This window comes from Pimephales promelas, chromosome 15 (genome assembly GCF_988280905.1).
Source record: "Pimephales promelas chromosome 15, fPimPro1.hap1.1, whole genome shotgun sequence".
Taxonomy (NCBI): Eukaryota; Metazoa; Chordata; class Actinopteri; order Cypriniformes; family Leuciscidae; genus Pimephales; species Pimephales promelas.
Window position 1 is genome coordinate 25,394,863 of NC_142783.1, and position 13,740 is coordinate 25,408,602.

At 37.3% G+C, this 13,740-nt stretch overlaps 1 protein-coding gene across 1 annotated transcript in view; it reads left to right on the forward strand.

The window, feature by feature from the left end:
- spata17 (spermatogenesis associated 17) overlaps positions 1-13,501 on the forward strand; it is a 29,153-nt gene extending 15,652 nt beyond the window's left edge. Inside the window, exons 9-10 of the mRNA XM_039669151.2 lie at positions 3,339-3,465; positions 13,373-13,501. Of these exons, the coding sequence (XP_039525085.1) occupies positions 3,339-3,465; positions 13,373-13,453 (208 nt within the window). The 3' untranslated portion in view covers positions 13,454-13,501. The remainder of the gene's footprint in view (positions 1-3,338; positions 3,466-13,372) is intronic.
- The last annotated feature ends 239 nt before the right edge of the window (positions 13,502-13,740 follow it).

Consider the following 13,740-nt stretch of genomic DNA (forward strand, 5'->3'; position numbering starts at 1 on the left):
CACATCCCTAGAAGCTGCACTAGAGATTGTGTGAAATGCTTGCATATATTGATTTGTAGCAATGGAACATATTCTGTAGCAGTACTTATAATGAAGTGTAAATTAACTGTACAAGGTCTCAATAAGATCCAAAATGTATTTTGACACTTGTAAGTGTGGCTTGAAGGGAAAATTTTAAATTTTGTCATCATTTACTCACCTTCAAGGCATCTGTGGAACACAGAAAACAAACTATGCCTTCAAGTAACACATAAAAACATATGAATAATGAAAGTGTCTAAATACTTCATTATCAAGTAGGGTTAGGATTAATTTAGATTTTTGGGTGAACTTAAGTGTCCAATTACTTTTGAGGTCACTGTAGATGTTAATATGAACATAAAATTATGTTTCCGAGTGTAATAATGTAAACTGTTGAGTGCTCAGATTGTATATGTGCCATTGTGTAGATGCACATTAATGACACTAAAGACGCCCCACATTTTATTCTCTCAAAGTTTGAAGCAGATGGTAAAATCTCAAGTGGGGTTAGTTGCTAAATAAGTTAACAAACAACAGCAACTAATAATAGCCCTATACTGTTTCATCCCTGCTGATACATAATTAGTATTATTAGTCTTCTCTGTTATATAATTATTGAAGCAGATTACCATAATAAATACTGTATTTTTTTCTTTACTTTAGTGCCATCTCTGTTTTAAAAGCCCACCGTTTTATTTTAATTACAAGCTCAATGTGCAATGTTTTTTAATCATGTTTAATTTTTTTTCCTCTTGCTCCGACTTTAAACAGTAAATTAGCTAACCCCATTAACACAGAATACCCCAAACAGGCTGTAATAGGAGAGGTGGTTACTGTGTAAATCGTATTATACACGTGGTGTCTGCAGGGCATGGCGAAGCATGATTAGAGTCTTTTTGATCCAGGATCCTACTCTCGTTTCACTAATTTCCTCTGAAATGTTTCAAAGAGCCACCAAAATGTTGCAGCTCCTTTTTTTTTTTTCCACCGCCAGCTTAATTTCAGTCCTAGTGATGTCTCTTCAGTCTCCGATGCAGATAATGCTGGGATGGATTACCATGATTTAGAGAAAAAAACAGCTACATAGTGGACTAAATTAGTCTGACAGAGAATTTAAGTACTTGGACTATGAAGTATTGATATTTAAAAAGTATTTAAAATAGGATCGTTGAGAACTACAGAACTAAAATATTTTATCAGGTAAACTAATGCTTCATTTGGTAAATAAACTTAATCTAAATAATACTACATTAGGTAAATTAACTTTTTTTTTAATAAATTTGAATTACTTTTTAATAATTTCTTGGAATGATTTCTAAAAGCTATTGTTCTTTCTTTCATTCATTTGATCTTTTATTTGATTATGTTTAAAAGTGTTACCCTGCAGTTTGGTTTACAAATGTGCTAAGAAAGACTGAATACATACATCTATACATATTTCTCTCTCCCCCTGCTTCTCTGTTCTTTCATTTTACTTCCTCTTGCACTCCCCCTTTTCCTGTTTCGGTGGCCTCCTAGGGTGTTGTCACTGGGCATTGGTCTGCACTGCCAAAAGATCCCCTGCGAGAAGTCAAACTTTCCTTAATGGCTTTCAATGAATAAAAACTACCCTATTAAAATGCAATTCAGTGGCAATGAAAGCAGTAAGTGAAACAGCCGGCAAGCAGCAGAAGTGTTGTGTATTCTGGGACATTGGGGCCACATTAATTTTTGCTCTGTGATGTCCGTCCCATGTGCACATTAGCATGGGTTGCACTGTAATCTGTCTTGTAGGGAGGCTAGTGTCTCTAGTGGATAAGGATGTCTGTGGGAGATTGGGCCATTATTTAAAGGGCCAGCGTGGTGTTTGATGTCACCCCCTTTTTTACCTTGCACCATCAAAGCTTTACCAAGCATTATTGCTTATGTGGTACTTACATGACAGGAGAAGTCCTCTAATAAATAATGATCTTGTTCAGGATGGTTCTTTGAGGAGATAACTAAAGAGAGTGTCAAACAAACTCAAACTGCCAGAAAGTTTAACTATTGGTTATATATATATTTCTTTCAAAAAGCATTAATTCAAAAATATGAGACAGTCTTTCATCTTATGTGTGTTTAGATAATCCCATTTGGGTTTTTTTGGGGGGGGGTTTACTCTGAATTTATGACAGTTTTGCAATGGATTGCAAACTTTAAACTTTTCCAGTTGGAGCGATTATGGTTACATTTTCCATATTTGAAATCATGTTTTGATTTCATTAAGAGGACAGGGCTTCACCTGCACTTCTGGTTTCATCATCATAAAATGGAACGAAGCATTGGGAATAAAAAAAACCTTTCTTTGTAGATTGTGTTCATAGAAAGTGCCAAGGTTGTTGGTTGTTTGTTTGTTTTGTGACAAGCCAAGCCAATGCCCAGCGGACGTTTACCCAGCCTCGCGCAGACACCTCTTGTACCGCACTGGATAAATCTTCCTCCAGGCAAAGTGTCTTGGGTACAATTTACAAAATCAACCTCGCTGTAATTAACATCTGGCATTTTTCCTAAGTAACCGCTCTTTGCACTGAACGTGTGCCCAGCAAACTCGCAGCATGTGCAGAAACAACCACAAGACATCACAACGATTAAGAAGCGATTTGGGTTTGGAAATGATCTGGACTAGAATGAAAAGTGCCTGCGAGGGAGGGATGAGGCAATGTGATGATGTAGAAGTAACATGTGCTGTGCTGTGAAAATAGCAGAGTGTTAGCTCTTAGCAGTCGCGTTAGCCAAGACCAGAGGCCAGTAATGGGGCCGACACTGAGGTTATGCCCTTTTCCATACAACAAGCTGGTGTTAAAAAATATGTTCCCATTTTTGCCTATTTATATACACTACTGTCAAAATGTTGGGGTCAGTGCGATTATTTGATTTAATTTTTTTTAAATAAATTAATACTTCATCCAACAAGGACACACTAAATTGATCATAAATGACAGTAACGAAATTTCTATTTCAAATGAATGGTTCATCAAAGAATTCTGAAAAATTGTAGCAAGGTTTCCATTAAAGTATCAAGCCTCACAACTGTTTTCAACATTGATTATAATAAAAAAAAAAATGTTTTGTGAGGACCAAATCAGCAAAATAAGGATTTTTGCAGGAGCATGTGAAACTGAAATGATGCTGAAAATTCAGCTTTGCCATCAGATTAAAAAATCTAGTACAATAGAAAACTTAGATAATATTTTATGCAAAACTTTTTTTATGTATGTTGATCAAATAAATAATACTCATAGTATATTAGCTAATTAAGTATTTTAATTCCTATGTCTTTGTGTTTTTTTGCCACACAGTTTTCTTCCATCTTTAAATACAAGCCAAAATAAGCGGTACGAGGGCCTGATGCACACCTCCACCCCCTTTGAGCAGGTGGCATATGGGACCAAGCACTTCCGAGAGGAGGACCTCCAGGGGAAAAAGGTACACGTTTCACTAGGATGCACATGTAGAACTGCCAAAACGCATTGTGTGCTGGCATTTCTCTGAATGAGGGATATGGGATCTGTGATGGTGATGGGGGGGTGAACCCACGCACCCCCACCAATACAACCTCCACGTTGAGCGTCGCAAATTTGTCAAATTTGACAGCAATTTAATAAATACCCACAAGTAAATGAGGAGAAAAGGCTTTCTCCCCCCCTCAAAGTCCTCACATTAGGTAATTGACTGTGTCTCTGCTGAAGGCCGTTCATGGATGAGAGTTCTTTATTGGCTCTTACCAGCAGGCACTACCCTCTGCATCCAGCGCAATTGCCCAGAAATACCTCCTCCGGAATGAAATAAATAAGAGCCCCTACTGCTGACACCGCTCATGTATGCTTGGTTGCTACTAGATGTGGCGCCTCGGTTCCGCTCTGTGTTTTAATCGTTATCTCTATGGCATAAAATTTGGGACTTTTTTTTTACAGGGTACAGAATTCATCAGGTCATTCCCAGAATACATCAGACACTGGTCTAGTTGAACTATATCCAAGCCATTCTGTAATACGTCACAGGTTAAAAGATGTGGTACATGCTTCTCTCTGATACTTTTGGAAAGTGGCCCAGTATGTCCTGATTTATACCGTGATGGTCTTAGGCTGGTGACAGTAATGAAGACTCAGCATAATGAGCGTGCCTGTGATCAGCATAATTGATGTGGCAGAGGACACCATTTTAAGGATTATCACTGATCCATAGCTGAACAGGAGGCAAACCCTCAGCCTCAGGGGTGATTCCCCACCAAGAAGAGCTTTACCACACTAACATGTAGACCACACTGTTCAAAAGTTTGGGGTCAGTAAGTGACAGTAAAGACATTTACATTAATAAGATTTGTATTTTATGTTAATGCTGTTCTTTGGAACTTTTTTCTATTCATCAAGATCCTGAAAAAAGGTCATATTAAGGAAAATATTTAATCGCACAACTGTTTTCAACATTGATAATATATTATAACATAACAAATTTTATGAGCACCAAATCAGAAGCATTAGAATGATTTTTGAAGAATCATGTGACACTGAAGACAGTAATGATGCTGAATAGCTTTGCTATCACAGAAACAAACTTTTTAAAAATATATATATATATATATAAAATAAGAAAACAGTTATTTTAAATTGTAATGTCACACTAGTACTGTTTTTCTGTTTTTAATGTATTCCTCATTAAATAAATACGGCCTTAGTGGATATAGGATACTTCATTCAAAAGCATTAAAAAACCCCTTTTAAATGGCAAATGCACTAAATATACTGTATATGACTTTATTTCTTTATGTTGTGAAATAGAAAGACACATGTAAAATAAAAAAAATCTTATATTATAAGATATCTTCATATTTGGAGACACAATTTATTGGGATTATTTTATAGAGTATGTTATGAGATATAAACTCACAATTACAAAAAAAAAATTCCAATTAGCTTTTTCTTCTTTTTTTTCTTTTTTTTACTTGAGCATGAACAGACTGGCAGAAGTAACCAACGACAACTTTGTTCATGGCATTCTTGCGTTTGATCTGTTGGCACATGCCAGACTCATTAACCCTTGGCAAAGCTGCCTCAGTGTCTGTAATTAATGCAACAAGCTCATGCAACATAGACACTGCATTTCTGCTTTGAATGGATTATTTTTTTCCCCTCAACACTACTTTGATAAGTTATCTGGACAAACTTGCTCATTCTCTCCCACCTCATCATCAAGGAGCCCATCCATTTCTCTATCACTGGGGGGTACTGGGTACGTTTTGCTTTTTCTAATTATTTTCCTTGCTTATTTATTTATTTACGTCCTTCTCTGAAGAGTGCGACTGCAGAGCTGTTTTTGATTAATCAAAATGCATTAGACTTCTAAGAGAGTAATGTACTCTAAAAGATGCCCTCCATTTAACCCGGGTCACACCGAGACCCAGGCGCCAGAGGCACTGATGTTCCCATGAGAATTATGTATGTTAAGATGACGGTACTCTCGATGGGTTTGATTCGGATATTAGATTTATGCAAACCGCAATTGGAATATATATTTCTATCTTGTATAACAAAATACTGTCTCCCATTGAGTAAATTTTCATTAAGTTTTCTTATGTAAAATATTTTAACATTTTAAAAAATTAAACATAAGAATATGACATTGTTCATAATTCAGATATTTCCCCATGAAAACATAAAAGGCCTGAATAAAGTAGTTTTGCTTAGGTTCACTCCTTATAATAATCCTTATAAAATATGTAAAGATTATTCAATTAAACTATGAAAGGATCGTTCAATTCAATTTGATGGAATTTTACTATTAATTGAAATGCATAAATCTTGAAAAGGGCTTAAAAATTCAGTGTAACGTTATGTGAAAAATACATTTAAACTAGTTTCTCTCCGTAAAAGCTTTGTCCCTTGATGATGATCCCAAGCTTTGAAACATAAATTGATTCTAAAGAGGAAATTAGATGGCACTTATTACACTGTCTAACTAGTAACCCAGTGTCATTTGTCTGTGGCTTGATAAATGTTCCACGTTTGCCTACCTTTGACGGTTACCAATGAGAAGTACGTTGCAGACAAACCATTTTTTTTAATAAATCTCATATGCCCCTCGCTTTTTTTCCCTTGCATTGACTCGCATGAAGATAATGATGGATATGGTAATTTCCAAGTGCATCTCTGATTTAATTATACCCATTCTCTTTTTCCTTTCTTCTCCATTCATTTGTTCATCCCACCCCTCATAGGACCCACACCTTGAGATGTGTTATTTCCCAGATTAACATGTTTTAACCTGAAAGCAGTGCTTGGTGATTTATCTCAATTGTGGAGATAAAAGGAAGTGATGCAGGAAGAATTACTGAGGCTTCAGACATGCTCAGATACATAACTAATGAACTTTACCACTGATATTTGAATCTAGGTCTTTTTTTTTATTATATAAAACTGTTAAGTTGAAAAAATGTTTATTCAACTTAAAGGGACTTCACAGCAGATTTTTTTTTTTTTTTTTTTTACTTTTTCTCTCTTTTTGAGATATATAATTTTGAGATATTTGAGCCGTTTCCATGTGGGAAGCTAGATTGGATGATTGGCCCCACTGAAGAACGCCTGTTCGGGCCGACTCCGGCACAAACAGCAGACGGGGAACAGTGAAGCCATGAAACGCTTCACAAACCATGGACTCCACTCTCCAGGTAACCGCCGCGACCACCTGGTTGGGAGGCATGATTGTCACTGGAGAAGTGGGTCTAGCCTCTGTCTCAAATCCGTGAGAGCGCGTCGGGTTTACCATTCTTACAACCTGGGCGATACAAGATGTTAAATAAGTTGAACCGGCCGAAGAACAGTGCCCAGCGAGCCTGCCGAGAATTTAGTCTTTTAGCGGAACGAATATACTCAATTCATATGGTCAATCCAAACTAAGAATGGAACCCCCGCGCCCTCCAACCAGTGACGCAACTCCACCAGCGCCAACTTAACAGCCAATAACTCCTTATTCCCAATGTCACAATTCCGTTCTGAAGGGGTGAGATGATGAGGAAAAAAAAGCGAATGGGTGTACTCTGTCCTCCAAAGGTGAACTCGGGGACAATATTGCCCCCACTCCTACCTCTGACGCATCTACTTCCACAATGAACTGACGAGACAGGTCAGGGTTGGTGAGAATAGGAGCCAAAACAAAGCGGCTCTTCAAACTTTCAAACGCATCCTGAGCCTCCAACAGAAACTCATTCGTGTGGAAGTGAGATTCGTCAGTGGCAGGGCGACCTGCCTAAAATTCCGAATGAATCGCCTGTAAAAATTGGCCAATCAGCAACTGCTTTTACTTTGGCAGGTAACAGGGGACAGAATGTATCCCCTTCAGTCTAGACTTGGTCTCAGTCTTGGTCTCAACTTGGTTTCGGTCTTGGTAAATTTCTGTGATGCATGTGTACAGTACATACATTGGTATGATAAAATACACTAGTCTGAGCATTGAGCAATAACAAAAAAAGTGTACCCATTTTTAAGAGAGTTTAATTTATGAATGTCTACAATGTGCTCATAGTTAAAAAAAAAACTTAAAAGGAGTCAGTGAAAGGCGGAATTACAATGATTTTAGCTCTTTAAGATATGAAGTGACGGTCCACAGCGGTGTGTTGTCAGCCCAGTTGTGGATCAGAAGTGATGCGGACAGACAGAGAGGCACGGGTGCCGCGCTGTTCCCTCTCCTCTGTAATTAGTGCATTAGTTAATAGCCCCTTGACAAGAATGACCCTTCATCAGGGTGTATGCTGGCCCCTGACTAGCCTGCCCTGCGATCTGATTTTTGCATCATCACAACCAATTCTAACAAATTGAACCACCAGGGCTAATTACGGTGGCTAATAAAGTGCTGGTGGTGGCATTGCCTCTGTGCAAAAGCCTCTCCGTCGCCTTACATTAGACTTTCATCAATCATCTATTCAAACTGATATATCTTAGCGCCGGAATACCAACACAGGCATAGATTTATTTTCTCTCTCTTCTATTCTAATGTTGCTTCAGTAATTGCTTTTTCCTCTGCTAGACCCCCATCTCCATTGTCCCCCCTTGAATATCGCCTCTAAGCACAACTGGAGCAGTTTTTTTTTTTTAATTATTGTTGTAGGCAACTGGAATATTTAGCCTAAAATTATGCTTTGTTAGTGGCTGCTCTTGTTAATCATGGCAGAATAATGCATCACCATGATATGTGTGATATATGAGGTGTGTTTAAATGCGAATGATATTCATAATGAGCAATAAATAAGTGATATAAAAGTAGGACAACCTACTTTGACTCCAGGATAGAAAATGGCATGTGAGTGTTTCTATTATACACACACACACATATGCTCATATCCCAGACCGGACTACATTAGTGACCAAGAGCCTCTGGGTGATTCACTATTTCCATTTTATAGGGATATAAAATCCCTCGGCCCCTTCATTTGCCACGTAATAAACAATTCGCCTGACATGCCTCTCACTTTTTTCTTACATATGTATCAATTAACTTTACACCTTCTTCTATTATGTCAGCATTTCCTTTTTTATCGTCATTCATATAAATAGTAAATAAATATAATGTGTTGAAAACTGATTTGAAATGGCCTTTGACTTAAACATTTAGAAAATTCATACCATCCGTTAGCAGCAAATTTAACTGTCAATTCTGGATGACTCCAAAAGTTACGACATGTGCATTGTAATGATTTCAGATTTTGTTATATTTATTAGTATTTTTATTTAAAAGATATTTATATATTTAGTTTGTGGAAGCACTGCCTGATTTGCCTTCAGACAAAACAAACTAAATGAACACACCTCTGGCTCTCATGTTTGTGTATTTTTTACACTTAAACTTAAAGCATCTAAAATGCACAGTGCAAATAAACATTGTATTGCAGGGCAGAGTGAGATAAAAATTACTCCACAGTGCTATGTACTTTTCTAACCCCCTTTTCCTTTACACAGTCTCCTTCATCTGTGCTTTTCTTTATGCATTTTAATTTAAATATGAACTGGTTTCCTCTGTCATTCTGACAATGAAAACAGACCCTTCTGAATTTCATCTGTGCTGTGGCTTGTGCAGCTACTTGAAAGCTATTGGATTTTTTGCATTGCATAAATGGAAGTTATTTTTCTCTTCACAGTGTGATTGAATTAATGAAATCAGAATTATTGTACGTTAGCTTCCAAGGACAGGGATTTGTGTTCACATGCCAATTATATGAGACTGTTGCAGGTAATAACTAAGCAGAAATCTCTAGATGGCATGCACTAGGTCTCTTCAATAGACACAGAAGGATTACTTTACCCACACAACATTGCGTAACTGCCAAAAATGCATCATTCTGGTATTGTCAGTTAATCTTACTGAAATTGTCTGTGTGTTAGCTGATTGAGAGCCACATTGGGGTCATGTCACCTGAAATAGCTTGATCATAACAAATGTATGATTTTCACTGACTTAATTGTCATATTCTACAGCATTCTGAAGAGATAATGAAAATGACATTAGGGATTTACGTAGATAATGCATTCAGTTGATAAAGCACAATGATTATCCACTAAATAAAATTTGAGTTTCAATGATCAAATTTTTGCATGCCTTAATTAGTCCTTGCAGCCACTCTTGAATATGTTAAAGTGAAATCCAAAATAAATACATAATTGATATACATAGTTATTATGACATATCTTCAATTAAAATATGGGGGGATGGGCTTCATAAATCATAAAATCTCATCAATGCATCCATTTCTCTCAAAATACATAAAAGTGGCTGGTGAACAAGTAGAAAATAAAGTGGCCCTTATAGTTAGTGATATGTATAGTTATCTGATATGAATAAAACACAATGTCCAATTATAATTAAAAGGATTATTATTGCCGCTTCAGTGTGTATTTAGTGAACTATAAATGTTTTGTTTTTATTTTTTGCTACTCAATTTAAATGTCTAAAATCTAAAATACTGGCTGAAAACATACAGTATGGTTGAGATATATGAAAACCACTGAACATTTCTGGCTCAGCGCCAGCCGAAGTGCAAAAGCACATTTGAATTTAGCAGTTGATCATGTGATGCACTGAATGTTCTAATCACACCGGTGTGATCGTACGCATCAAAGGGTTTTGGGGGTGGAGGGGTACAAATTGTAACTGAGGAGGCACAAATCAGATCTGAGGGGCAATGCCCCTGTTTGCCCCCTCGTGGTGCCGGGCCTGATCAGGAGTAGCCACGTATGAAAGAGTCCTCTGCCATTTCCCTACTGGCCTGTATAGAGCTGTGCAGTGGGAATTACGCCGTCAACTTCTCACTAGCTAAAATAATGTAAAGTCATTTCGGCTGAGGCCCAGCTAGGATGTCAGCGTGTATGAATGCGAAAAGTGCATTGGACGCATTAGGACTTGACAGGGGCCCTTCTTGAAATAAGTGAAATTAATGGAGCTCTTTTCATGTACGACAAGGCCGCGGCACCCCTTTCAGCCTGCTTACAGTCAGAGAAAAGTCAATACTTTTTTATTACTCCAGGCTGACCTACCTTCTGCACTACAAGTGCTAGCTGTGCTAATTGGTTTCAGTTGTGAGGGGAAAAAATAGAAAAGCTTCATTCCGAAGAACATTGGAGCAAATAAATCAATCTCATATTTTTTTATCCCTTGTCTGTTTTTATTGGGTAATGTTGGCGAGAGAGGCAACAAATGCTTGGTTAAAATATGGGTTCCATGGGCTAAAAAGTGTCTAAGTGCCCTGAGTGCTTATCTGAAGTCCGCTGTTGTTCCCCTGCTGTTAAATGAAACACACTGAGGTGAAAGATAACAAAGAACATGGGTTACAGCTATTTTAAGAGAACAGGTTGACGTGACAAATAAGAATATCAGCTAGAGGAGAGATTCATTTCATATATTCAGGAGGACTGAGGGCACTTTAGAAACGTGTCTCGCTGATTCCAATTAAGGCCATTTGTTAAATGTTAAAAGAAATAGTTTGATTTATAAATAGCTACTAGAATTCTGAAACACTTAATACTTTTTAATCAACGATAAAATAACAGGTTACTGCATGATCCTTATTATCTCCGTATTTTAACCCTAAAGCCGTTGATACACCAACAAACATCCGTCATTAGCCATTAATTATGCATCTACAAGCTAAGCCTTGTTGTGGGACAGAAATCAGAAGAATTTGTTCGATTTTTGTTGTGTTGTGAACGATGTGAATTACCCTATTTTACACTTTGGAGATGATGTCCTTTTGCGTTTCTTGTGCAGTTGTTAGAGTTAGTGTGGAGTGCTGTTTACAAGGACAGCTAGCTGCAGCGTTTCCCGAGGCCAAGACACACAGATGATTGTCATGGTGGCGTACGCTGACTGACAGAAGGATCACATGCATGCCTGCCAGAGGGAAACAGTCAGCGCCCCAGTCTATGACATTAGTTTGTCCTTGCTCAACTTCGGCTTTTTTTAGTCTTAAAAAAAATGAAATATATAATTAAATTGCCTTCCTTCCTTCCTCCCTTTCCTCTTTCCATTCTTACTCCAGTCTGATATTTTCATTCCAACACAGCGGTGCTTCTCACAGGCTCTTGCATTAAGCGGTTGTGGAGATCCAGGTTGCGTGTTTTAGACCAGGTCAGCCTCTAGGGGGGGTCACTGAGAGCCAATTTGCTCTGAGAGATGCTCCGAGACAGCCTGTGTAGCTGCTGCAGCAACTAGGCCACTAGCAAAAGCTGAATCCAGTCCAACTAAAAATATCTGACGCAGATCTTTTGTGCAGTGCTGCGAAAAAGAGGGCAGGATTTGTTGTGGCTTGTGTTTTCATCATTTACTGGATGACTGGGAGAATGTGTTAGAGCAGTGATAAAGAGTCATTGCTAGTTACAGCAACTACTGTGAGGCTGGTGTGGTCATCCAGGCATCAGGGAAGAAAGATTTTGATACTGTTTGTTTTTGTTCATTTTAGATCTGAGTGGAGATACAATCATATTAGCTTTTGCTAGTCGTTGTAAAATATTTATAGTGACAGTTAGAGCACAGTTGATGAACTGAATAAACTTTATAAAACTTTTTAACAGAATTCACTCACTTAGCGCTAATGTTTTTGGAAATAAAATGACTGCTCATCCGTCCAGACTCTAGCATCCCTGCGACCCTACATTGGACAAATAGTTTGGAAAATGGATGGATAAATGGATGATTTGGATGCGATTTACTCACATATATGCTCTTCGTTGGAGCACGAGCGATCCACTCGCCAGGCCACGTCTTGAGCTAAAAACTCGCATTTGAAATCTTATATGAGCCTATAAGAAAGAAAAATCACTTATGGGATATCTTGAATTTCTCACTTTTTTCTCATAGATGGCAAAAAGGTTAAATTGAGAACAAATTGGGACTAGTTTCCATATTTTTCTTCTGGGTAAAGAGCTTAGTCATCTGTCTACTCTAGAATTTCAGAATAGATCTCAATTATGTCTCAAATAGTGCTGCTAAGATTTGTAAAGACAATCTGCCATCAAAAGTCACATTTCAATATGAACTCGCCTAACATGAATTCGTCTAATTTTCCTAACAAACCACATTTTTTCAGCTATTCTATCCTTATAAAATTATAAATAATCGTTGTCTCTCAATTTACAGTAATATCTCTAATATATACATGTATTTGTTATTTACACTAACTACCATTAAAAAGTTTTGACTTTTTAAAAGCAAGATTATGTTTTTGAAAGAAGTCTCTTGTGCTCACCAAGGCTGCATTTCTTTGATGAAAAATACAATAAAATAGTAATATTGCCAAATACTATCACAATTTAACTGTTTTCTGCCTTATTTTATATTTTAAAATGTAATTTATTTCTGTGATGACAAAGCTGAATTTTCAGCATCATTGCTCCAGGGTTCAGTGTCACATGATCCTTCAGAAATCTTTCTAACATGCTGATTTGTAGGCCAAGAAACATTTTTGTGGAAAACATACTAGATTTGTTTCTTCTTTGAATAGAACATTCAAAGGAACAACATTTATTTGAAATAGAAATTTCATGCTGAATAAAAGTATAGTAATCTTACTGATCCCAAAAGTTATTGCGAAAGAATTTTCTGAGACACATCTGAGTTGATACTTCAACATAACTGAGAACTCACTAATTTTCCTGAGCTGTGAAAGAGCACGTTCTGAGCAATAACATTTTTCTTTGGAAGCATATGTTTTATTATTTTTTGTGAGTGAGTGTGTGTGAGGGAGGGAGGGAGGGAGCCAAATGGAAAAACTAATAATTGCACCATCTCTGTTGAGTGTAAAACTTTTTTTTTTTAAACTGCTGACATCCAATCAATGTGCTTATCATTTCAGCCCTTCAAGACCGTCTTCACCACCTGCCACGTCTTTGACAAGTTTGGACGACTGTACTCCAAAGCTGGTAATATTGTATGAGATAGCCGAGTGGAAAATAGACAGAATCAATAAACACATTAAATGAAATTTCCAATTATGCATCGTTTGTTTGTCTGGTTCAGAAAGTACGAAGGTGAGATGGGGTGAAGAAAACATTTGGTGCCGCGTTCAGAATAAAAACGTCTCGTCCTCTTAGCATAATTACATGCTATTTGTATTACGCACAATTGCTTTTTGCACTTAATATCCGCTGTGTTGATGAAAAAAAATTCTTTAACGGCAACGATTTTGATTCTGGAAAAGAGACTAATGAAATTCCTCCATTA